Source organism: Neolamprologus multifasciatus, chromosome 8 (assembly GCF_963576455.1).
Source record: "Neolamprologus multifasciatus chromosome 8, fNeoMul1.2, whole genome shotgun sequence".
In the NCBI taxonomy this organism is placed as follows: domain Eukaryota; kingdom Metazoa; phylum Chordata; class Actinopteri; order Cichliformes; family Cichlidae; genus Neolamprologus; species Neolamprologus multifasciatus.
In genome coordinates this window covers 14125515-14151814 of record NC_140446.1, presented here as the reverse complement: position 1 = coordinate 14151814, position 26300 = coordinate 14125515, and the positions used below count along the sequence as shown (strand labels likewise).

At 39.0% G+C, this 26300-nt stretch overlaps 1 protein-coding gene and 1 pseudogene across 1 annotated transcript in view; one reads left to right on the top strand and one right to left on the bottom strand.

Moving 5' to 3' along the window:
• The first annotated feature begins 3701 nt into the window (after window positions 1-3701).
• Window positions 3702-8592, top strand: LOC146512694 (uncharacterized; annotated as a pseudogene).
• Window positions 8070-26300, bottom strand: part of atrnl1b (attractin-like 1b) — an 81122-nt gene continuing 62891 nt past the window's right edge. Inside the window, exons 27-29 of the mRNA XM_085169309.1 lie at window positions 18758-18865; window positions 11520-11634; window positions 8070-10180 (exon numbers count right to left, since the gene is read on the bottom strand). Of these exons, the coding sequence (XP_085025435.1) occupies window positions 10056-10180; window positions 11520-11634; window positions 18758-18865 (348 nt within the window). The 3' untranslated portion in view covers window positions 8070-10055. The remainder of the gene's footprint in view (window positions 10181-11519; window positions 11635-18757; window positions 18866-26300) is intronic.

Here is a 26300-nt window from a genome sequence, read left to right as displayed (position 1 = left end):
AATAAGATAATTCATATTTATTGCAAAACTAGCAGAGGATAGCTTCAAATGATATCATGCACAACCGCGATGACTTATTAAACTATAATGGAGTCGGTAAGCACACAGCTAATACTATTTAACAGCGACAAAACAGGTTAAATTCTAACCAATGTGAGAGAATATATAAGTCACACGTACACGTGACAGAGATGAAATGAGAGAGCAGCAGGCATAAACTCAAAGATACAGGGTTTCAGTCGTTTCAGTGTCCAAATAAGCAGGCAACGGATTTCAGAACCAGGTGTGAAATTTGAGATTTTTCAATGTCTAAACTAAATTTTTTGAGGATTTTCTTCTCATAATACAAAAGCTGGGATGTGCCTTGTGTTAGTAAGTGAACGACAAAAATGCAAAGCAGTTCACAGCTACACAAAAAAAACTCCTGTTCAACAAGTAGTATTAAAATAAAGGCATCTAGCAGCACAAAATCTTGTAAGCCTGTTTTGACAGTGACTTGCGAGACTGGGTTACTAAAAAGCTCTGGATGAAAACCAAACGAGCCGTGTCTTGGCCGTGAGGATTGCCACTCCTTGTAGAAGAGTCAGTGCAACATCCTGGAAGCTGATACAGAAAGTCTTAATGCAGTGACTATATATATTTTATAATTCACTAAACCTAGGCCAAAAGGCTAATGCAATTTAATGAAGGCATAACTTCAACTTCATAATAACAGATTTAGTGGTTCAAAAATACAATTTTATATTAGTAAAAGTCAGACAACACGGCCATCAGGTTTGGACCAGAATGGATGCCAGTTTGCCAACACTGACTGAGGTTCAGCACAGCAGTCACTCTGAATATTTTCAGCACATTCCTCTCTGGTACTTAGCAGTGACCTCTGTTCACTTAACTGTCATTTTGAAAAATAACAGCCAGTCACACGCTGTACATCTGCCAGACTGTTTGGTCAAAAGCCTTTTGATTTTAGTGCCTTTCTGGATCTTTTTCAGACACTTAGCCAAATAGCTGCCAGTGGTAATCACATGCAGATATTAGCACTTTCAGCAGGTCATGGAATCTGGAAATAGCTTGTTTGGCCTGTGAAAGCACAAAGACCTGCTCAGTAAGTGTGTGCTGTGTGTGTATGTGTATATATAATCCCAAAAGGTATTCACTCACCCATCCAAATCATTGATTTTCAGGTGTTATACACCTTCTTTGGTTACAAATGTATAAATGCACTTCTACAAACATCTGTGGAAGAATGAGTCTCAGGAGTTCAGTTGTTTGAATCGTATCTGTTATTAATCTTTGTCTCTCTTCCACAGCATGTCTTTATCCTGTCTTCCTTCTCTCACCCCAACCGGTCGCAGCAGATGGCCGCCCCTCCCTGAGCCTGGTTCTGCCGGAGGTTTCTTCCTGTTAAAAGGGAGTTTTTCCTTCCCACTGTCGCCAAAGTGCTTGCTCATAGGGGGTCATATGATTGTTGGGCTTTTCTCTGTATCTATGAAGCGCCTTGAGGCGACATTTGTTGTGATTTGGCGCTATATAAATAAAATTGAATTGAATTGAATTGAATTGAAATTTCTCTCTAGCAAATATTCCACAGTCAACTGTTAGTGGTATTATAACAAAAGTGGAAGCGATTGGGAATGAGAGCAACTCAGCCAAAAAGTGGTAGGTCACACGAAATCAGAGTGGGGTCAGCTGATGCTGAGGTGTATAGTAAATGGACTAATTCTTGTAAAGCACTTTCCTACTCTACCTGGGCACTCAAAGCACATACAACATGCCTCATTCACCCATTCACACCCAATCATTCAAGCAGTTTTTTCTTTGCTTTAGTGCTTTCTATCTAAAACTCACACACATTCCCATTCCACTGGATGCATCCGAAAGCAACTTGAGGTTCAGAATCTTCAGAACCTTACATGCAGGGGTGTAAAGCACCAACGGACTCTAAAGCAATGGAGACGTGCTCTCTGGAGTGACGAATCACACTCCTCCGTCTGGCAATAGTCCAACGTGGAAGAACTTGACTGGCCTGGCAACGTGGAAGTCCTGACCTCAACCTGACAGAACACCTTTGGGATGAATTATAGCAGAAACTGCAAGCTAAGCCTTCTCATCCAACATCAGTGTCTGACCTCATAAATGCACTTCTGTAGGAATGGTCGAAATTCCCATAAACGCACTCCTAAACCTTGAGGAAAGTCTTTCCAGAAGGGCGGAAGACATTGCTGCAAAGGGTTAGCTGACATCATATTAAACTGGAGAATGCATTTCCTGAAGAAACTGCAGTGTGAATGCTGACAGATGGATGTTTTGAGCTGAAATGTAATAGCTATAATGCTGTCCATTTAAATGGTATTACCTGTACATGCAACCAATATGTCAGCTTACCAAAGAATAACTGAAACAATATCTATAACAAAAGAGGACAATTTATTCAGAGTCTGACAGCACCTTACCTTGGTCCAAATACTCGAGGTCTAGAAGAATATGTAGCAGCCGCTGATCCCTCAATGGCACCAGTAAGACAGCAGGACAGCAGGGCCTCTTCCTCAACAGAAAACTCTCCTCCACCACTAGCAAGAGAATGAACACGTGTGTGTGATTTACATTGCTGTGCTTGAGAGCCACCATCTACCGGAACCAAATTCCTTGTATGTGTCTGCACATATACTTGGCCAATAAATTCCGTGTTGGGAAGGTTACTTTTAAAATGTATTCCATTACAGAATACATGCCCCAAAATGTATTCTATAACGTATTCCGTTACGTTACTCAATGAGAGTAACGTATTCTGAATACTTTGGATTACTTATTATATTATCATGCTGTTTACAACTACATGAATGTACTATTGCTGTGATTTATTACTGTTACTGAAGGTCCGCGGCTCCGAACCGTAGTAAAGGGACCTCTGGCTAATACGGTGGGTTCCGTGTGGGGCTTGTAGCCGAAAACTAGCTTTACTTTGTTGTCTGGGTCAACTTTGCTAGAGACAGAGAGAGGCGTTGAAAGGCTGCTCCAAAGGAACTTGTTGTTTTTGGAGGAAAACACGAACACGGTGTACAGTCGAGTCTTAATAGCTTACTTACAACTGGGCTTGTCAGGCACTCTCCTTGGCTGCAGTGGTTATTATTATATTTACATGCTTCCAGCTCCCGTTTTTGCTCGACAGCTCGTACTTTTCCTTTTTCTCCCTCCTCGCTCACAGACACATAACGTGTATAGCAGTCCATTCTTCCTGCAGCACGGACTACACTGCCTATGATGCTACATTCTTTAGAGCTATGCCTGTAGCATTTTGCCTATTAGCTTAGCACAACAACAACAAAAAGGCCTCTCTCACCGAGGAAACACGCAGAGAGAGAGAGAGCGTAACCCTGTAACCATGGCAACCGTAAAGCTGCCGCCTAGAACAACAGAACATAGCTGTCAAACAAAACCCAAACAGTCCTGACCTGCGACAATGTGAAACAGGGAAGTACTGCCGTGTAATCCATTTATTTCAACAAAGTAACTGTATTCTAAATACCACCTTTTTAAACGGTAACTGTAACGGAATACAGTTACTCATATTTTGTATTTTAAATACGTAACGGCGGTACATGTATTCCGTTACTCCCCAACACTGCCAATAAACACGATTCTGATTTAAGGCTACTGTGATATCACCGCTAGCTCATACAAGCTTGCTCTCCACGTGAGCTCAAAGCCCCTCCCGCCAGAGTTTATCCCCAATCAACTGTCGTAAAACAGTCGTAAGTCTACGGAAGAGGATTAGGGCGACCGGGGGAAAAGTGGGCTTTTCTTTTCCAGATTTCTGGGGGGTCAGAATTCTAACCCTAAACGCAGAAATGCAACAGGCGAAAACAAAACAAGTGCAAGGTTACCAAGAACTAGCAAAAAAAGCTCAAACAACTGGAGGCCAGAAATGATGAAATAGTCAAAGAAAAGATGGAATGGGAGGAAAAGTATGTACAACTGGAAAAGGACCAGAAAGTCCGAAGTGCTCCAGGAAAAAAGCCCAATCTGAGCGAAGAACTGGTGCACATGTACGAGGAACAGGTGAAGCAAAACGGAGACATTCAAAAGGACACGCTAGAGCAACTGCAAAATAATGCAGCGTTGATGACAAAGAATGAAGAACTGCAGACCAAAAACTTGCGGTTGGAGCACAAAGAGCAAATTCAGGAATGCAACAACCTTAAAGAGTTCGACAAACTCCAGCAAAAGTGTAACAAAACACAAGACGAGAATGTAACACTCGCACAAGAAGTGGAAAAATTGGAGGAGGAAAAACAGAGACCTCGTTGAGCAACAGAAGAAAAAGAAAAAATGTTTCTGGCTCTTCAGGTCCAAGTCAGGTGAGGATAAGGCCGAAAAGAAAAAGAAGAAAAAATGGAACAAAAACAGGAAAAAGAGCTGAAGAAAAAAAAATGCTGCTGGTCCTCGATGACGAGAAACAGGAAACATTCTCCTGACAAGAGTGCGGATGAGGCTGCTGGGGGTTCAGCTTAGGCTAGAGAACAGTAGCTTCCACTGCCCTCCTTTCTTCACCCCATCTCCATCTCGTTTCGCCTATCCACCCTTCCTCCGTCAGCCATTTATGGTTCTGCTTTGATTCAAAAGAAACTGGTAGAGAAGCCTTTCAGTGGCTCCCGCCTCCTCTGAAAGACACAGACATAAACACAAACATTTATTAACATGTTCCACAGTCTTCCAGTTTGATCATTTTGATTTTCTCATCTTGTGGACAACAGCATACATGGATGGAGATATATTGTTAACTTTTGTAATGTTTATTTATTTAACAAATCCAGCCCCACTGCCATCCTGACAAGGATAAGCATTTAAGAAAATATGTGAAAAAATGGACAACTAACTGAATTTCTGCAAACACACTGGATTTCCAATCACGTTTCACTGAATTAGAGACTCTAACAGTCTCTTCTATGTAAGAATGTCTCATGCTGATACACCTGCAAACTTGACAAAATCCAAACATGAGCTCTTTCAGATGCTTTTTGAAATTTTGAGCTCTCTGACCTCAGTGTAAGGCGGCTTGGCCCTCACTGCCACTGCTTGTTGAAAGTTCTCCTGCTTCTTGTCTTCCCCCAGTGTTGACCGTCTGCCTTTAATATCACTTATAAAGATTAGGATAACAGTACTGTGAATGCTTAATCAGCATGCACACTAACAATATGCCCTAAAAATGGGATGTTATTCAAGTTCATTTGCATGTGAAAGCAGAGAGCGAATACTTTTGGCAATTTAAAGTATATGCTGCTACGGATATGTGCTCCTCGGCACTGGCACAGCAGCTCTATAGTGCTGGGAAACTTGTGCTCACTCTGCAGTGGAGATCAATATGTCATCCAGTTCCCACTTTGAGTTTTCTGTCACACAATCTGAAATGGAACAAGGACATTACTACTTTAAGTAATTGATATGGAGCAAAAATAGCATGTTTGTCATGTGGATCGTCTTAGTATATCCACTAGCCTTTGCTCGTGTACATGAATTGGGAATCTTGCCTCACAATCCTTAAACTGGCAGAAGAAGACAACATGAATAAACACGAATAAAAAGAAGCATATTCCAATAAACATAATGCACATGGACTATCCCAACAGAGTGAGCATACAGTAATTAAACTAATGTCTGCTTTAAAATTAATTGAGTTTGTTATAGTCATCAGTGTTCATTGGAAATATATAAGCTTGCATTAAAAATACGATTGTCATTGGCTTAAAGCCTAGTTCTGAAGATTTTATATCCATTTACATAAAATTAGAGTCAGAGCTTCATTTATCTATTCTCAAATGTGATTACTTGGAAATCTTTCACTTTTAGCAAAGGGGCATTGGGGAGACATACAGCACATCTCATGTACAGCTGGCAGCCACAAGTAACACAGTGACAGTGGCACCACCTGTCACCTCCAGAGCTTTACACCTCGCTTTAATGAGCTGGAAGGGAATGTGACACGTGTAGATTCACTTTTGGCAGAAAAAAAGAGTTCACTTCACTCAAAGTGCATTCTCGGCACTTCAAAGAGCTAAAGGCATTTTACAGAACATGCAGAAATGCACCACTAATTATATCACTGCTCCAAAAGTGAGCTTGTGTTGCGTCTGAAACATGAATAGAAAATATTTGTAATATTTGAAAAGTGTTCTTTTATAGCAGCACTAAATGGGTTAGTCTTCTTCTTGCTGTTCGGAGCATTAAAAAATAGCAACACGGTGAGCGCTTCTTCGAGGGGCTCGTGGCTTTTTTCCAGGAACGCCAGCAGCTAATAAGTACACTGAGTATAAGTGAGGATTATCCAGAGCAGCACTTTGGCAGGCTGCATCGCTTTTCTTTGCATCCTTTTTCAAATGCACATCATTGACATTGAGGAGGCACACTGAGAGGTGTTAGCACATTGAAGGACAAACCTCCTAATATCATGCTGAACTTTAAAGGAAACCACCCACTGTGTTCTTTATCTTCACGTTTACTGCAAGGTACACCTCGTAGGCACTTTTCCATGTTACTGGTAATTTCCTGTATTTTGGAATGGCACCTTGTTTCACTAAAAGTGCTATTTTTGAGTGAGTATTCTTTTTCTATTTAAGTAATTTGCTTTGCGTTTGGTTGATCTCACAGCATGCGCTCTGAATAATTAAACATAAAACGAGAGTTATTTGCATTTAGATGTTTTTTTGTCTGCTTTGTCATTTTTTTAGAAAATATATGTGAGGAAAAATGTTAATGAGAGTGAATAATTAACAAAAAAAAACATGTTTTAACTACATATTTGTCCTTTAAGGCTTTAAACTATTACCGGATATTTAAATACAACCTCAGATGAACAACACATGACAGTAACAGAAAAGAAGCCAAAATGGAAAAGCAATATGGAAAAACAAAGTATGCCCAATGAGATTTTAACATGTAGAACTTAAGGTTTTCTGTGCACTTTCAGTCTCCCACACACTCTTCTTTACATTTATTTAATTAATTGACGTTTGAGGGCATTTATTGTTCTTATTCTTTTGTTTTTCTTCTTTTTTTTTCTCAGAAATCCTGTTGAAGATTGGCTGGTGTGCTCAGGACTGTCCTGTTGCAGGAGTCAAATTCAGCTTTAGCTGTCAAAAAATATGACTTCAGCTCCAGAGGAATTTGTCTCAATCAACTCAAGGTACCCACGTCCTGTGGCTGCAAAACAAGCCCAAATCATCACCCCTCTGCCACCGTGCTGGACAGTTGTCCTCAGGTGTTTGGTTTTTGTTGAACGTCTCACTGTCTTGTTTGTCTAAAGCAGGGATGGGGGAACTCCAGGCCTCAAGGGCCGGTGTCCTGCAGGTTTTAGATCTGTACTTGATCCAACACAGCTGTTTTAAATGGCTAAATTATTTCCTCAACATGTATTAAAGTTACCAGAGGCCTGGTGATGAACTAATTATTTGATTCAGGTGTGGTGACCCAGGGTGATATCTAAAACCTGCATTACACTGGCCCTTGAGGCCTGGAGAAATAAATGTTGAACTTCAGACATTAAAGTTAAACAGCTTGACCTCTGCGGAGAATTTGCTGGCATAGTCAACTTCCAGGAAGATTGTCAACTGAATGAATTCTGTTCTTAATGTAGATTGATGGACTTCAAATTGTTTGGACAGGGCCTTCTGATCCTTCCCAGATTGATGAACAGTTCACTGCTGATGACTTTCTTCCTTGGCATTGTATTACCACAGACACACCTGCAAAGTGCCAAAACGTGTGCTTTGATCGAGGTGTTCACACTTGTTGATGATCAGTTAATTAACGTGCATTTGATTAGCAGCACCTGGCTCCTATTTACCCTCTTAATTCACATGGAAGAAATCAGTGCGTTCTTAGTTTGTCCACACCCTGCTTCTGGAGTGGACTTATTTTTTGTGAAATAAATAATGACACACTCTAATGTGTCACGTTGTTGTACATCTGTGTCATATTTACCGAATTTTACGGCCTGCTGAGGACCAGATGATATGTAAAACCTAAGAATTTTAAAAAAAGGCTTAAAAAAAGTTAAAAGACTTTACCACACAAAAGATTTCAAGGTCTGTTTTTATTATTTATTTATTTTCTGGCATGTTGTCCATCCTTAAAATACACTGAAGAATACTGATGTGCAGTTTCTCATCTTTTCTTTTTTCATTTTTTCCTCCTTCACGGTACAGTGAGACCCTGATTCCTGTGTAATGACACCAGTATAGGAATACTCTACAAACACAAAATTAAAACACAATAGCTGGCATACCACCATAACATAATGCATCGTCGTAACCACTTTGTAACAAAAAGCAAGAGAATGCCCGTACAGTCTTCAAAGATGCACAATTCAAAAAGGGTTGACATTAAAACAACTGATTTAAGTCAACAATGAAAATCGAGTTAAATGCGCTATTACACAGGAATCTGTTAAATATCAAAACAAATTATTAACAGAAATGCTCTTTACACAAGTGTAGCAAAAGACAATTTATCATAGATATAATATTATCAGGTGACAAGGCCTAAAATAAATGATAACCGCTCTGCCATTCAGTCATAAAAAACTTGACAAAAACACACAAACTCTCAAGGGATAAGAGTGACAAAGACTCACATTTGTTCCAACAAGACACTGTACAGCTCAGGGTGGAGTTGGGGCTAAAAACACTCGACAGCTTTGAAAACTCTGCAGATCAACATTTCCCCTCAGGTTCGTGGAAAGCCAAGGCATTATAAAAAGGTAACATAACCCATTGCACTGAAGGACTGAAATAAAGTCATAGCTTTAGAGGACTACTTAGAAATAAAACAAACAAACTAGTAAACAGCCAGAGGAGCTTAATGTCCCTGGTCCAAGTTTATAAAGTAGGCATCTTTCTCCAACAGTACATGACATCCACCCACCTCATTGGTCGAGGACGAGCTCAGGAGCCAAGTTGCACAGCAAAACGATACAGTTACAAACTGTAGTAAAGAATGAGTCAAGATCTCAGTTTTCTTCTGCGTTATCGTACTTCTTCAAAAGAGACTACACCGAAGAAGAAGAAGAAAAAATATATATATTACAAATGAAACAAAAAGTTTTGGAGATTTCCATGTTTTAGTTGGATGGTGGGTGATTCGTCCGTGCCTCCTCCAGTATGTGGTCACCTACATGCTGGTGGTGGTGGTAGTTGCAGTGATATCTCTGCAGTATCTGTACGTGTATTCCACTAAAAATACAGACTTTAGCCTAGCTGCGTGGATGACACTTATGTACAGGAGATGCTAAAGATCATTAATGGTGAGCGATGAAGTGGTATGACAAAATGCTCTAGTTGTTAAAACGCTATCACGTGGTTGAAGGATGGTAAATTGCACAAAGCTTTCCCCAGAAAAAGGCATAATGAGTTCAGTCCATAGCAAAGGCTGAGTTAAGAGCTATGTCATACAAACTAAATGCTTTAGCACCGTTTAATACCACTTGTTGGCAAGCAAAAAAGAAAAAAGAAAAAAAAGAAAGAAAAAATAGGGCGGGACAAACATCGCATAATATACTGGATCCCTAACCAATCATTTGTTGCATTTCCAAAGTGGTATCAGAGAAATCTGTTTACTTTGATACAACCTAACATATAGACACCTTTGCTTTTTCCTTCATGCTGAGCAAATTTGTGGTCTCCCAAAGTCTTTAAGCCTAAAGCTTCAACTGTTTCACAATCTCCTCATTCATTTGTCTGTCATGCTCTGTAGTAGCCACTGAGCCGTCAGGTGTCTGCTTAATGCACACCACTGGCTGCCAAAGCTAAAGGGAGAGTCCAGAATCCAGGAGAAGGATTTCTGAGGTTGGCGTATGCAGAATAGAGCAAAAGGGGCAAAAAAAGGTAACACAGGTTGTGCTCTTGGAACGTGGAAACTTCTGTGGTAGCAGCTAAGTGAAATCTCGTACATGTAGTCATGCCGTGTCTCTGGAAAGGCTTCCAACTGGGAACTGCGACATGTTGGAACAATATGATGTCAGATGGTGTAAATCGGGACCCAGCAGATAAAGTTGTTGCGACTCAGACGCAGGTCCCTTGGTGTGCTGGAGGAAGGGCTTTTCGGTTCTTTATGGCCAAAGACTTCTCCTTAAAATCTGACGCTTTCTGCTGTGAAACGTCTATCAGTGCACTCGCTACAATGAGTCCTGGGGAGGAGAGCGAAAAAGAACAATATGAGGGTGAGAATTCCCACAAATTCATTTGTTCGGTTAAAAAATTTCATAGATATTTTTATGGATATGTGGCATTTCAACCAGTAAATACAGGATTTCTTTACTTTGGTTGACAGTAAGACAATTTCACTTGTTATGGCAATGAAGGAGCAAGGATTTTTCTCCTAAAGATTGAAGAACTAAAGATGACTTAATTTTAACTACTTTCCCCTTCAAACTGACCTTTATTTTTTTAGATTGATCCTGATCCTGACCACATGCACTTTCACATTTGAGGCAGTGTGGCCTACATTGTTTTGTTTTTAGGTTGCTTTTAAGATTTTGCCATGGCTTACTTTAGTGCCATGTAGACCGATGCTCAATATCAAAGCTGGACCCTGAAGTTGATGTTTACTCTCTGCACAGGCTTATGGTCTATTATAAATTGTGCAAGTGGCCACAACAGGTCTACTGCTTTACAGACCATTGAGGAGGACATTTGAGGACATGTCACCTGACCAGATAATATGTTCATAAACTTAAATGATTAAAATAGACATAGTTGTGTGTAACCAACGGGCCCCAAATCTCATAAGTTCAAACTCACCAAGCATCCGAATGGGGAAGAAAGGTTTAAGTGACTGTGAATGTGCTGTGGCTGTTAGTGCTAGATGGCAGACATAAACCCACACAACCATCTCTAGGATTTTACAGAGAATGGCTCAAAAAAAGAGAAGATAACCAGTGAGCGGCAGTTCTCTTGACAAAAATCTATTGTTGATGTCAGAGGTCAGCTTTGAAATAACAGGAAGGCAGGGTAATTCAAATAACCCCTCGTTACAACAAAGGTATACAGAAAAGCATCTCTAAACCCACTGATCCTTAAAGCCAGTGGGCTACAGCAGCAGAAGACCACACCAGGTGCCGCTCCTGTTAGCTAAGAAGAGAAAGCTGAGGCTACATTTTGTAAGGACCAAAATTTAACGACAAAATATTGAGAACAAATTATTTATTCTGGTGAGTCTTGATTTCTGCTGCAAAATTTACATTGTAGGGTCTGAGTTCGGCATAAACAACATGAAAGCGTGGAGCCACCCTGCTCTCTATCAAAGTTCAGGCTGGTAGCTGCGATGTTAAGGTAGAAAGCAGAAGGCCATCCAACTCTGTCCTAGTGAGGTGTGCCTCAAAAAATGAAAAACAAAATGTAAACTTTCATTACTCATAGAACCTTGTAAATGTAGTCTTTCCCACATAATCCTCATGACCCTTATACCACAGCAGGGTTAATACATTTAACCATAAGACAAAAAGATGGTTACAGTTTTGTAGTTACCTGACTGTCCCGGTGGAGGTAAGCCTGAAGGCCCAGAGGGCAGGCGCATGAGAACAGTCAACACAGCTGCTTTTCCTCCTGAACATGGTTCCATTGCAACAGGTTTAGGTGCACCCTGAAGAAAAGCGACGGTAAAATAGAAAAGATTTTATGACTTGCTCTGGAAATAAAGTTGTTTATATTTATGTGAAAAATACTGCAGTGTGAAAAGCACACAGTAAATACTGCCTTAAGAAAAGAAAGCAAGACAAAAGTGCTTCACTGCTTTTAACAATAACCCAGCACCTGTGGATTGGTATAGCCCTGCTTTATCAACTAACCCGATATCAATGTGTCTTACTAGTCCTTTTTTCCCTGCAGTTACACATGTGATGTTGAATTTTCTTTGTTGGGAGCAGCAGACCAAAAATCACTCATATCAGCTGCTGGAGTTGCCACACTTAAGACAACACACCCTCCCTTCCCTCCTCCTGAGACAAATGCTTTGATTGGTCACACAACAAAAAACACTTGTGTCTCCGTCAGACAGTCAAAGTGTGGAGGCAATGACCTACCCTCGGACTTAATGGTCAAAAACTGCCCGTCTCGAGCGTGAAAAACATGTCATCCTGATAATGAATGTCAAGGGTTTCACAGCATGTTTTGGATGAGAGGATAGAAATTGTGGAATAATAACATGTCTGAATGGAATTGACTTTTTTTTTTATTTCTGTGTTGGCTGAATTTAAAAAGGAGATGAGAGAGGCAGCAGAGGCAGAATAAAAAAAAACAGGTCTGCATAAGCACACCCATTAAAACGTGAAAATCACGAGGCAGACTCGGTAATTTGTTTAAATGTATTCCACTGCAATCTGCCGTATATTTCACCCTGCGAAAACAAAAACACAAACACAAACACTGACGCTTTGGGTATTTTTAAAGCCACATTGACTCCAAATACCTAATACACACAGTGAGTTAAGAGCAAAAGATTCAGGAAGCACATATCTTATTAGTTTTAGCTCCCAAATGGTAAAAAGTACATGTTTCAGCATATTTGAGTGTAATTCGGAGCCACGTTTATTAAAACAAAGCACAGTCTTGTTTCCTATGAAGCCTGCAGTGTAATTTTTAATGCAGTAATTAAGCTTGCCATTTGAAATGCCATGATTCACAACTGCTCTTGTGTAATTGCGCGGCTATATCCATGTTAGGCACAACTTCCTAGTCTCAAATTGGCCCCTCTTTTGTGACATGCTATCCTGCTGTTAGCAGCTTGTGGTCATAAATGGATGGTCAATGCCATACATAGGTAAGCTGTGTTGCTGAAACAATGCTCAATGCACACTAAGGTGCACAAAGCCAAGAAAATATACACTACACCACTGCACCACCAAAACCAGGCATAGTCTGTGACACAAGCTGTAATGGAGCCATATGTGGAGCCCTACCATTTGAACATTGCAGACCGGTGTCTGTGTCAAAAAGAAAAACTCCTGGTTTCCTACTCAATGGTGATTTAAAGCGACACTAATGTTATCCTTACTAAAAAAAAAATATATAATCTTTCATTGTTAAAGCCAATTTCCTTGCAAAGGCGACTCCCTGGAAGAACGACCCTGGATCAGAAACGTTTTTCCGTATTGTAGGCTGACTTACGTTCGTTTACGTGCATTGTTACACAATCCAATTAGGCTACATGGTCGGAACACAATATTCTCATGCATCTGCTCAGGCACATTCACCATCAAGAGGGTAATATTAAAACTACGACTGACATTAGAGGGTAATTAATTTGCCAGACATTTCATGACCATTCAAGTGATCCTGCTAATGAATAGCTGCATAAGCTGCATTCCTATAAGGGAGTTCATTTATTCCATGTTGATTTTTGACGATTTGTGAGATACACATGTATGGACCGCTGGGTGACACATCAGCTAAAATTGAGACTCGGAATCATCAGCAATGCTCAGCAGCAAAAGCAGAAGAACTAAAGATGAATTTGTCAAATTTAAAAGGAATGACCGACAACGTTTAGGCACGTATGGCTTTGTTGACAGATCGCTAAAATACTGCAATGGCAACTAAACCAGTGGAGATGCTTTTATCTTCACGACTTTGGTCAGCTGCTTGTTAGATTGTAAAACTCTTAATGGCCTCAACATCATTTGGGATTAACAGTTTATATGAAATCCCCTTAGGAGGTCCCCCCTATCTTTTAATTATTGATCCAGAATCTAATGCCACCCTTAGGTAAACTCCAAATCTAAGCTCTTGTTTGTGTTTAGTGCAGATTACCATTAGAAAGTAAACTGTTTTACTTTTATAGAAATTTCCATTTGGTAGATGTGCCACTTGCTTATGTGCCCAGTTTGCTTTGCTGACATCGTTACCATGTACATCAACAATTTGATGGCTTCAGTTTAGTAAGCAAATATTTGTAGCCATCTGTAACTCTCCTCCCGAACTGCAACACCAGCTCTGTTACAAGTGAACCATAAATTACACATTTTGGTTCGTGTAAGGCAGCAGGAAAGTTAAACCACTTTCTTTTGGCTCTCCCTCACTTCATTTAAATGCCTACGTTGCTCTGAGAAAAACAGACACATTCCTCCAGTGAAGAGGAAAATAAATAAAGCTATTAATTAGTCATTTCCTTCAAGCTTAGTCGTAGGGTCGACTTTTTAAATGGTCTAAAACTAGACAACTTTTAGATCTTCCAAAGATCTGAAAATAACACTTTTAGAATAAGTAGTGTATTCTAGTCATTCGCAACCATCCACAAGCACATAAACATCCATACACAAAAACAACACACAATGTATCTCCTTTCCTTTCGCCACTGACAGGTGTCATCCATCATACTAGCTGTTCGTTAGTGGCTCCATATGTTGACTGCCCGGCCATAGTGAATAGAGGCTGTGGTCTGTAGTGTTTGGGCACGAATCGCTCTGTCCAACAGCTGCTGACATCTTGGTCGCTAAAAGCCATGTCCATCTCGGGAGTTTAAACTAACCAAATGGAATAAAATGGCACAAAGGCTGTTAGAATTTTTGCTCTCAGACCAGCTGGAGGGTCTGTAAGTAGTGACAGAGACATGCTACTAACTAATTCAGTGAGATCAATGCAGACGGTGCAGTTAAAGGATAAGGTCTTTTGTGTTCATGTTTTTTCCCCCTTTGTAAACTGCATTGGCTTCAGTGTGGATATGATATTCAAAAACCTGTTCTATGCTTTACTGCGTTAAAGCAGCGGGTCTGGGCTGGTGAAACAAACACAAAGCACAACAACTGTGTCCTCTTTGACATCAACAAATATTTCCAATAGCTAAGTGGCTCCAGATGCTGACCAATTAACCTTTAGAAAAGAGAAATAGGCTGGTTTGATATGTTTCACCTTCAGTTGGTGCCAAGTCATGTAATTGAGCTGTAAGTGGTCCACCGTAAGTATTTAGACACTTGGAACCACAGAGATTTAATTTTGTAAACATTTTTTCAACACAATACTTCCATGTACACAGATAAAATGCAGACATAGTAGCTTAATACAAATCAAATCAACACATGGATGCTTAAAATTTTTTAAATTATTATTGTATTAACAAATGAATAAGAAATGTTATATTTTAGCAAGCTTTTTAATGCAAAATACACCAACTTAGTCAATAAATAAATAACCGGTGGTTGACCAGTGCATTTGTCTGCATTCATTGAGTGATTACATATAGTTGCGGTGACCAACTGGTGTCCAGTAGCTGACCACTTTTGATCGTTGGCTGGTGGAAGACAACCTCTTAAACGGACTTCAACTAGGTCTGACTGCAATCACTGTCAGACAGATTGGTGACGCTATAATGTGGTGTGAAAATCTGGAACAGTCTGAGTTTACAATTGAAACAATGCAAAAATATTCATAGATTTAAATTCCTCTACAAACAGTTGGTCTGGTCACAGCATACTCAATGATGGTTTTTAGTGTGCTCTGTAATGTCTGTTCTCTTACCATTGCTGGTATGGATTCCAAGAGGAAAAAGAAAAAAAGAAAAAAAAGAAAAAAAAAAGAAGAGTGTGTGTATGTATGTATATATACGTGCATGTGTGTGTAGATATATATGTATGTATGTATGTATGTATATGTATGTGTGTTTGTTACTTGTAATTATTACTGCCTGTTACCTGTGGTAATACAATTTATAATTTATATATTCTGTATTCAGTTATGAAGGCTCTAATTGTTGTTTGCGAGCTGCCATTGAGATGCTTGTATGTGTCCGGGGCTGTTGATGGGTCTGTATGTAATGATGGGCGTAGCTGCGGGAAGTTTATTGTTTTTTGATGATGAGTGAGTATAGGGGTGGGATTTAATAAGTTTTCTTCGTCCCACTCCTTTTTCAGGCAATTTTTGTTTTTTGTTTTGTGCATTTTATGTTCAATATAGGTATTTGTTGTGCCTGAAAATGAACAAATAAATGAAATGAATGAAATGAATAATTTATTAGACCTTTTGTCAACACATTGCATTCAATCCGAGTCCGTCTGCATTGATGAGCACAAGTCAATTGTAACATGCATCTTTGGGAACTCCACTCAACTAGTTATAGTCTTAAATATTGTATATCTATATGTATATGTATACTTGTATAAAAGGTTGGCAAATACTAAGTCTACATCACTATCTGTGGAAGATTTTCTACATTTCTGCTGCAGTTCTGACTGAACTCTGAATTTAAGTAGTTATCACGAAGTTCTGTGGAATCTGAATTTTATATAAAGACGATTTATCACTATTAATCACCGCATTACAAGAAAAAGATTGCATGTAATTGCTAACTTAACCCCATTCAATCTCAAACTGAGAGCACTGCCAACTTGACGCAGCAGAATCGATTTGAAGATGGCAGCTGACTGAGCGTGTGCAGACCCGACCGCTGTCTTCAAAGCAACCATTTCAAAGACTGAAAATTCATTGCACGCAGTCGCAATAACTTTGGTTGTGGTGCAATCCCAAACTACTGTTTTATCTCTTGTGACTGTAGCGTAAGGAAATGTGACCACAACAGCACTGCATTCTTTTTTCCAGCTGTTGCCTTTACTGGCAAATAAACAGATGCAGGAAAGAGAAGGGAGTTTAACCCGGTCAGTTCAAGGTTAGTTGGGGTCACACCAAGAATATCAAAATGTGGTAAATTTAGACCCTTTATATAAGTAAAGTAAATGAAAGATCAGTTTTATATGCACAAGTATGTGGTTATAAAAGTATAACAGGGAACAAAGCCAACTTCAATAAAGGCCATATGGACATCTAGGTGAAGGATTCAAAGTCCCATATTTAAAGGTCAATTCTGCATCTTGACAGGGTTGAGAAACAGGAGACTGACGATCTATTTTTTTCCAGTTATCATTTTCAAAACAGCTTGCAATATTTTTTTACAGCAATATTCTCCAGTGGCTCCTCTTTACTGTGCCGCATAACAAGAACATCATCTTTGATTTTTTTTGCGCAGGAGTGGGAGGAACAGCACTGCAATAAATTACTGAACGACAGATGGACACGTGTCCCACTGTCAAGTACGTAATTAACATTTTACCTGAATCAAGGCAGAGCACCGGCTTCCAACGCCACTCAAAATTAGGGTGTACCGTACCGCTTTACAAGTGCAACAATATAGTGCACTCAGACATCTAAGAAGCATTGTTTTCCTCCTCTTTTGCTCTTTACATTGCCCTTCACAATACCATAATGCACAGTGAGCACCACTCAGCGGTACACTAATAGCTAATGTAGTGCCTCTTTGCCGGTTGCCACAGTGATTTTATTTCTCCCAGCTCCAAGTGACACAGAGCTTGTTCCTAGCTGAGGAATCGGCCCTTTGTTGCTATGATGACGACGTAGCTCTGCGTAGAACTTTAAACGATGCTTTTATTCCACATGGCATAGAGCCTCGCACTGTACTCAGTGCCAGCCTACCCCTCTACTTTCTATCTGTATGGGAGGAATAGATAAGAGTGGAGCAACTGGGGGCTACAGAATAATTCACACCAAAGGTATATGAGCATCCAAGCTAAACAAATTATCAATCACATTTCGAATGCAGAGGCACCATGTGGCATATTTCCAGTAAACAACCAAAGAGGATAAATTAGGCAAAAATGGAAACGGAGTAAAATACACCCAGTGGGCCATGAAATTATGAAATGTTCCAAAAACAGTCCCGATGTCATCATTTTAATATCAGAGCGAGCAATTTCCTGTGACGCTTTTAAAAGCAGTGGCCATTGCTTCTAGCTAGACGATTAAAACCACCATACAAATAATTTGAAACATTCTACATATAAAAGATGCTTTAAAAAAATATTAAAAAGAAAACATTGATTGGAAAATGATTGTAGAGGGCAACACAAATAAACAAGAGGCATGGAGAGAAAGGGTCACAACGGACAGATTTCTTATTGACTGGACGACTGAATAAAAGGTTGAAATATTTTGTGTTGACGGCACGAAATGGCTGAAAATGACACAATAACCCCTAATTATGCAGCAATAATAACTGCCATACTCTACATGTCAGTAAATGCACTAACAAAAAAGTGCTTGCTTTTATTTGATGTTAGTACAAATATAACAAAATGGAAATAACACGTCTCAGTTTGAGGCTTGTGTCAAAACTGAAGGTTCTTCGAGATAATGGATTTTATAAACAGGGGATTTCAATAATCACAATGAAAGAAATTCGTAAAGAATTCACTGTCAACCATCGCTATGTAAGATTTTTCCCAAGATGCTTCTGGAATACAGTAATCAAAACGCAAATGTGCATCAAGAGTATTATTCTTACTTTCAGTTTTCATATGTTTAATATTGGAGACTAAACCCAACAGTCAAATTAATCCTTATTTAATATATGCTGAGCCTAGCTATAGCTCCTCAGTTCAAGCCCTGACTGAAACAAACCACTTTCTTCACAAAACCCATAAAGCTAACCTTCTTGACAGTGCCAGTGTCTCACAAACAGAAGGTTTGGACAGGTTTCTGTGCCTGGATGTCTGTTTTTAATGACGTCACACAGAGCAAAGACTAGGAGAAACTGTCAGCATTTAGAGCAGCTTGAAGCCTCGAGAGAGAGCCACAAGAGTCTCTACAGCTGCAACAATATAACTAAGAGAAAATAATGAACAGCATAATAAGTTCCCGTTAACTTTACCGTCACAAATGTGATTATCTGTATGTGCACATGTAAGCGAGTGAGTAAGACTCACGTCAAGCACAGGCTGCAACACTTCTGTTACTTCTCCTCTGGCTTCCAATGAAACGTCGACTGAGGCAAAAGGACGACTGGCCATCTGCTGGCGCTCTCTCATCAGTTGCTGTAATATCAAACACAGATGACAGATAAGCAAAACACAGGGCGTACTCTAATACAACAATATAAACAGGGAAAAGCTTCTGGGGCTTTGTGATTGACTACATATAAAGACATAAACAGTATACATTTCAAACACATAATTTACACCAAAACATAAAAACCATGAAAGTATAATCATTTTAAGACAATCGAGAGAGTCAGCCCATAAAAGTCACCCCAAATCAATATGAAGGCGATGGTCTGTGTGTGGGTAAAATCTATAGACACAGTAACTGTATTGTTTTTGTTTTTTAACATACATGTTATAGAACTAAACTTTACAGCAGCGGTCCCCAACCCCCGGGCCTCGAACCGGTACCGGTCCGTGAGTTGTTTGGTACCGGGCCGCGAGAGTTGAGGCTCAGGTGTGAAATGTATGGTTTTCAGGGTTTTTATTGATTTTCAGCGTTATTTTGTTATCGTTTTTATCGTTAACTCGGTTTTCCTGGGTCTTTTCACATGTGTTATGAATAAATCTTCTTTTTTTTGGTACCGGTACTAGTTTTATTTTGTTGTATTTATCCGCGACACCTTAAAGGCCGGTCCATGAAAATATTGTCGGGCATAAACCGGTCTGTGGCGCAAAAAAGGTTGGAGACCACTGCTTTACAGGGTTAAAGAATGAGAAAGAATGAAGAACTGAAAATGAAATACTGATTTCATCAAGTGTAACCTATAGCTGCAGGGCTATTACAGTATGAAGCTAAAAATCAATAGCAGATATCAATGAGGAAGCACTAAAAAACTACTCATAAATGTCCATGGCCTAAAGACATGGAGAATTACTACTCCACTGAGCTCCAAGTCTACTTTTAGTATTAAGTTGTTTTTTTATAACCCTGAATTAGATGCAAAAATATTATATGAAATAGTTATGGAGGTACAAAAATATTCAGAGGACATTTTTTTTAATATAATGGTACAAAATATATGATACAGAACTAGACAGATTCCATATATGTAAACATTAAAAATCAAAAGCATCAGTGTAGGAACGTATCTCTCCAGATTTGACCAACACATTCTGCAATATATTTACCGCTTCCTCTCCAGGCTGTGTTGCGGTTATTACCCCACAGTGACACAATTTCTGCGGCTTTGACTGAGCAGAAAATAGCTTCTCTTGTTCCTCACTAATCAATATTGTAAAACAACTAGCGCCACACTTTCATCATTGTCTGATCAATATCTAAATAGGCTGCCATTTTAGTGCCAAGGACATCAGTGATTGTTATTGGATTTGTGATGAGCTTAAGTGTGTTGCATTAAGATCTAATTGTACTTCAGATTAGTAAGCGTTTCAAGTGGTTGTGCTGGTCCACCTTATAACCTGACTTTCCTCTGCACTTATCCTAGAAATTGTTTCACATGAAAAAAAAGTTTTGATTGCAAAAAAAACCTTTTATATTTCTGAAGAAAAGCTGTGATTGATGTTTTAAGTAATCCAAAGAACAAGTAGGTCAGCAACTACACAAGGAAAGTCAAGGATTTTTTTTGTGCACATTGTGACATTATGTATATAAAAGTGATTTTTAAGCCACTGTAAAACTAAAATATAAGCTTTATTATAAGAAATGAATGAACTACTGTGATTAAAAGACCCATGTGTGACCAACTAGTTAAAGTAATTCAGCACTACCTCCAAGGTCAGGGATCATTTCATTGGATGCTACTGTATATGCAGACTAATATTGATTACCAGCTACAACAGCTTGGCTGGTATCATTTTCACTACAAGTGTGTCTGTGTGTGAGTGCATGTGTTCCCACCACGCAGCGCTTTTTGCTTTGAGCAGATATATTTTAACAATAAGATCGGATTGCACCAGTCATAGACAAGCAGGTGGGATCAAAGGAGTACAATAGATGGGTGTCGTCACAAAGGTCCATTGGGCCTCATTCGCTAATATTTCCAAAGAAAATACTCAACAACATTATCGTTGGATTCATGAAACATGTGCAGCAACCTGTTTTATTCTTACCACCATGCGTATGTGAGTGAATCAGGATTAGTCTAATCCATCTGCATGCTACCTGCATTTCTCCTAATGACGAAGAGAAACTGAGCAAAGCAACAACAATGATGTAAGTGAGAAGTCTGCAAGAAAAAACTATTTTATACCTATTTCACAGTACTTGTTTGCCCTCTGATAGGCTGACAACTTGTCTAGTGTGTACTCTGCCTTTAGCCATGTGACAGAGAGGCTGAATTGAATAAGACTAATTGATGAATAATGATGATAATGATAACAGCAATAATAATAATACTAATTCAGCTGTGTCAAACTTTGAACACAGCATGTACAAATACTTGTACATACTACTAATAATGTAGCACAGCACATCGCATTTGTATGTAAGCCACCGTAGAATTCAAATGCTTCAATAACAGAAAATCTTTGTTGCCTTCTTTAGTTTATCTCATGCAAAAAAGCTCAGATTTTTCATCTCTAATAAACAATTTAAGTAGTCTCTAATTTATCTCATCCCATTAAGAAAACTGTGTGTGACTGTTTGGGTCAGTTGTATTACGCTGAGTTTTCTGTCGGCACAGGAATTTGTCCTTGGGGCAGTAATGAACCCTGAAAATCTTGTGTCCAGACCTTCACCCTCGCTCACCCTGAATATAATTAGGTATTCATTAGTCTGGCCGTTAATTGGCAAATTCATACGAGGTCTGGAAAGGTTGACAGCAATGTAGAAATGAACAAGGGGGGCTAGCAGTATATCAAGGACTCGATCCATTATCTAAAATTGCTGTTGTTCTGTTGAGGATGTACACTGGAAAACACCAAATAAGATGTCATAACACTAATAAGATATTTGGTAGCAAACACCAAGAACACCTTGAAATAGATAGACCTCTTCAAATGATTTTGGTCCTATCTATCTATCTATCTATCTATCTATCTATCTATCCATCTATCTATCTATCTAACAGTAAAAATGTTTTTTAATCATTTCATTATTACATTGTTATGTACGTATATTACGTTTTGTATACATCTACCTTAAGTACTTTCTAATAGATTATTTGTTTAACGTAATTTGCTAATTTAACTGGGATAATTGACATTATAACACCTGTGAAATAAAAAAAAGGTTAGTTTTCAACTTGTTCAGCTAACCACAACCCAGATGACAGATACAACATATCTGATTCTGTGCTGATTGAAGTAGCCTGTGCACAACAACAAGAAAGGTAACTACCTGTCATAGCAACACAAACCCCTTCAAGTAAGCCCACAGTCCTGCATAGACATAGCATACTCATTTGCAGAAAGATACAGTATTCCGTTCGTTTAGGAGTACATTGTGATCTGTGATTGCACCTGACTTTTTCATTATGATAACACTTGCTAATAATGATCAGCAAGTGTTGTTTCCTGAATTTTCTCATTTCTACCAATGCATGTATAGACTCAGTTGATTATTTTGCAGTCCTATCTAAAAGAATGGAAGGTGGGCCATAACTTTATTCTCAATGGTCACTGGGACATAAAAATGCATGCACATTATCCCTAGTCAAAAGCAATACAAATCACTTAGAAAGTTTGCTTACTTTCACAGAATTAAAGCCTGATTAACAAGTCGGTCCACACTGCCAACACAAACAGCGTCTGTTCATCCCACAAATATGAACAGTGAACAAACTCCATGCTAATTTTAGTTATGGCTACAATAATCCAAAAGAAAGTGAGACAGACTTTTACTGTTTCTTTAATATGATAATGAGTAGAGATGTTACAGCCACAACCCAGATGCAGCATCAGTGATTAATATCATGACTGCCTTGTTTCTGTTTTCTTCCACTCTATGCAGGATTCTTTCAATGCCATGTCATATAAGTGTAAGTAACTAAGTATAAGTACATGTAAGTAGTTATTAATTGGGGTCGGACTTTTAAAACACTGGAAATCTAATTGTAGTCTGGGCCAAGGTTAAAAATCGGATAAACAGCCAGTGCATTCTGTGTGTCCTACACTCTGAAAATGAAAATATACTCTCTTTCAATTCAAAGGTTTTACTTATTGGGACACAATAAAAAAAAATTACCTGTCCCTTACCAAATTAAATTTATTTGAATACAACCTCAGAAGAACAAGGAAACATCACACTACACAAATTATAACAAAAATGCAGAAGCATTGTGTGAAAAAGTAACCCCAGTTGAAGTGCTCCCATATGAATTAAGAAGATAAGTAGAACCGTGTGACGCTAATAAAATCATTTGACTAATTCAACATCAGCAAATGTGAGGACCTCTATCAAAGCACAAGATTTGGCATTTTGCAGATCTGAAGTATTGTCTACAAAGCCACTTCCAAGCAATCTGAAGTCCATCATTCTCCAGTGAGAAATATTATTCACAAGTGGAAAACATTCAACATTCACAGTTGCTAATCTCACAGAAGTGGAAGTCCCAGCAATTTGACCCCAAGGTTAGACTTTGCAATGCTATGAACCTGTTCAAACTGAATAAATTTGGCTTGTTTGGAAGAACAAACAACAAGACTTCTGGCCTTACTGCACAAACACCTCTCATAGGGCTGCTCGATTATGGCAAAAATGATAATCACGATTATTTTCACTGAAATTGAGATCTCGATTATTTGACGATATTTATTTAACAATAACAATGTATTGAATGATGACTTTAAAGATTGTCAAAAAATAATATAAAATAGTGTGCAAATACTGATAACAGTGCAAATGTTTGCAATATAAAAAATAAATGAAAAATGTAAACATCTATGTTTAGTGAACTTTGCAGTGTTGCAAGCTGCTGCACTGCTTAGCTTTCCGAGCTTCCCTCGGGTCCTCTTAATCAGCGGTCCCCAACCCCCGGGCCTTGGACCGGTACCGGTCCGTGAGTCGTTTGGTACCGGGCCGCGAGAGTTGAGGCTCAGGTGTGAAATGTATAGTTTTCAGGGTTTTTATCGGTTTTCAGCGTTATTTTGTTATCGTTTTTATCGTTTACTCGGTTTTCCTGGGTTTTTTCACGTGTGTTATGAATAAATTTTCTTTTTTTCGGTACCGGTACTAGTTTTATTATGTTGTATTCTTCCGCGACACCTTAAAGGCTGGTCCATGAAAAATATTGTTGAGCATAAACCGGTCTGTGGCGCAAAAAAGGTTGGGGACCGCTGCTCTTAATTGTTGTGACACGTGTTCGAAATGCAGAGAGGTGCGCTCGATTTGCCACACGGAGCAGCGCGAGAGTAAAGCACGAGGGAGGGGCTAATAATCGGCTCAGTCATTTTTAATGATCGTTGAATGCCCAGATCGTAATCGTGATTAAAATTCGATTAATTGAGCAGCCCTAACCGCACGTCAACGGTGGTGGCGGGATGATGATTTGGGCTCGTTTTGCAGTCACAGAACCCGGGAACCTTGCAGTCATTGCGTTGACTATGAACTCCTCTGTATACCAAAGTATTCCAGAGTGAAAAGAAGTGAAATGCTGTCGCCGGACCTCAAGATAAACAAATGCCCATAAACCTCAGTGAATTGAAGGAACGGTGTAAAAAACACAGTTAGCCCAAATGCCTCAATAATGATGTCAGAGATTGATACAGAAAATGATTACATCAAGTTATTGCTGCTTAAGGTGGTTTTATAATTAATGGAATCAAAGGGCTGTGGGGCTTGGTTTCTCACACAGTGGTTTTCCATTTTTGTTTTTTTGTTTTTTAATAAATAAATAATGACATGGTGTATTATGATTTTTTTTGTATCTGAATCATTTTAGAACCCGGTAAAGACCAGACGATGTTTTATTAGGTCCTGATACATCAAACCTAAAAAGCTAAAAAAAGAGGGTGTATTTTGTGTCAGTACATTATTTTGAAGATGCAGCTGTTACTGTATTGTTGTACAGACTTGCTGGTAGAACATGTATGAAAAAAGGCCCCAAAAACTGCACCGATTTGTTCCCTCAGTCTGAAAATATTGCCTAGGGGAGGTAAAGCTAAGGGAAAAAAACAACAATATGAAATTGAGATTGATCACTTGATTGATTTTTCTTTTGTAGCTCTGATTTTTAAACTTACATCTGAGGTCCCGTGTTAGATTGTTGTACATCTCTACTATTAAACGTCAAAGCAGCAATACCGAACCAACAGATCTGACCTGCCTAGGCCACCACAAGGTGAAATGAGAAATTTTGCCCTTTGCAATAAGATAAACACAGGATCGAGTGCCAAGCAAAGTTGTTGCAAAACAAGAAAACAGCTCACCGGTTATTACTGGTTCCAACACAAAAGCTTCAAATCCAACAATGTTCATTGTAAATGTCAGATAGAAGCAATGTTATTTATCATGGTGCAGAATTAATTTAAAGCAGCAGCAAATCAGAAAAAGAGAGTGGGAGCAACGTCGGGGAATGCTTTGCTCTGTGTCCAGAACATGTTTCAGAAATGTGCTGGGAATACAATCATCAAAGGTCCAATACAATACCAGAGAGATTCTAGAAATGAATACTAAGTTACTGACAAAAGGCGAGAGTGAACTCTGTAAAACCAATTAACGTTTGTGCAATGACAGACTGATTTTGTCAAGAATACAAGCTGGAGCCATTCACAGTTTTGATAAGGGTGGGCATGGAGTGCATTACTATGCAACTTGATTAATTTGGCAAGTGAGTGCATGAATTATCTGTCCAGTGAATACAGCATTTTGTTCCCTTCACTGGATTGTATAAAAGGGTAGGTGTCATCCTGCCTCTGAGCATATTCTACACCTAAGCAGGTCACTTTGTCCCTTTCAAAGATCACTGGCTGTACCCACCGGCTCAGTCCTGCAGAATGAAAATAAAAGTAAACACTTCATAAAATGGAAAACAAAATGTTGAAGTGCTTGAGTATGGGAGGTTAAATGAATATATAAAATAGTCACTTATTAGTAAGATGGCTTCTAAACTTCCAAGGGTAAACTGTCGTGTAAGTTGTACTACTAATGACAGTCGTGCTCGATGTGTAACTTAAGGTGGAATTATTAGAGCGCAAACTTTAAACTGAACAAAGGACAATCAAGGTGACAAGAGGCTTAAGAGAAGGATAATCTTATTGTAGCAATCGATGACTGCTGATTGAGCTCTTCAAGAGCGCACACTGAGACCAACAAGTCTGCAGAGGGACAAGGGAAAATTATGTGGTTAGTAATGTGTTCCTTTCACTTCTGTCAATGAGAGCACAATAATAAATCAGGCAATCCAAATGGGTGTTGTTGAAGTGGCTATTTTGGGTGATACTTAAGGCTCTTGGTGCCTGTATGAAAAAGCAGGATGTGTATTTAGGTGCTAGGCAATCAAATGCATGGAGGCCTCTTTGGAATGCCATGTTTTTGCCTTGCCAATGGAGTATTTGTTTACGTTCTTTGCAAAAAAAATTAAAGTGA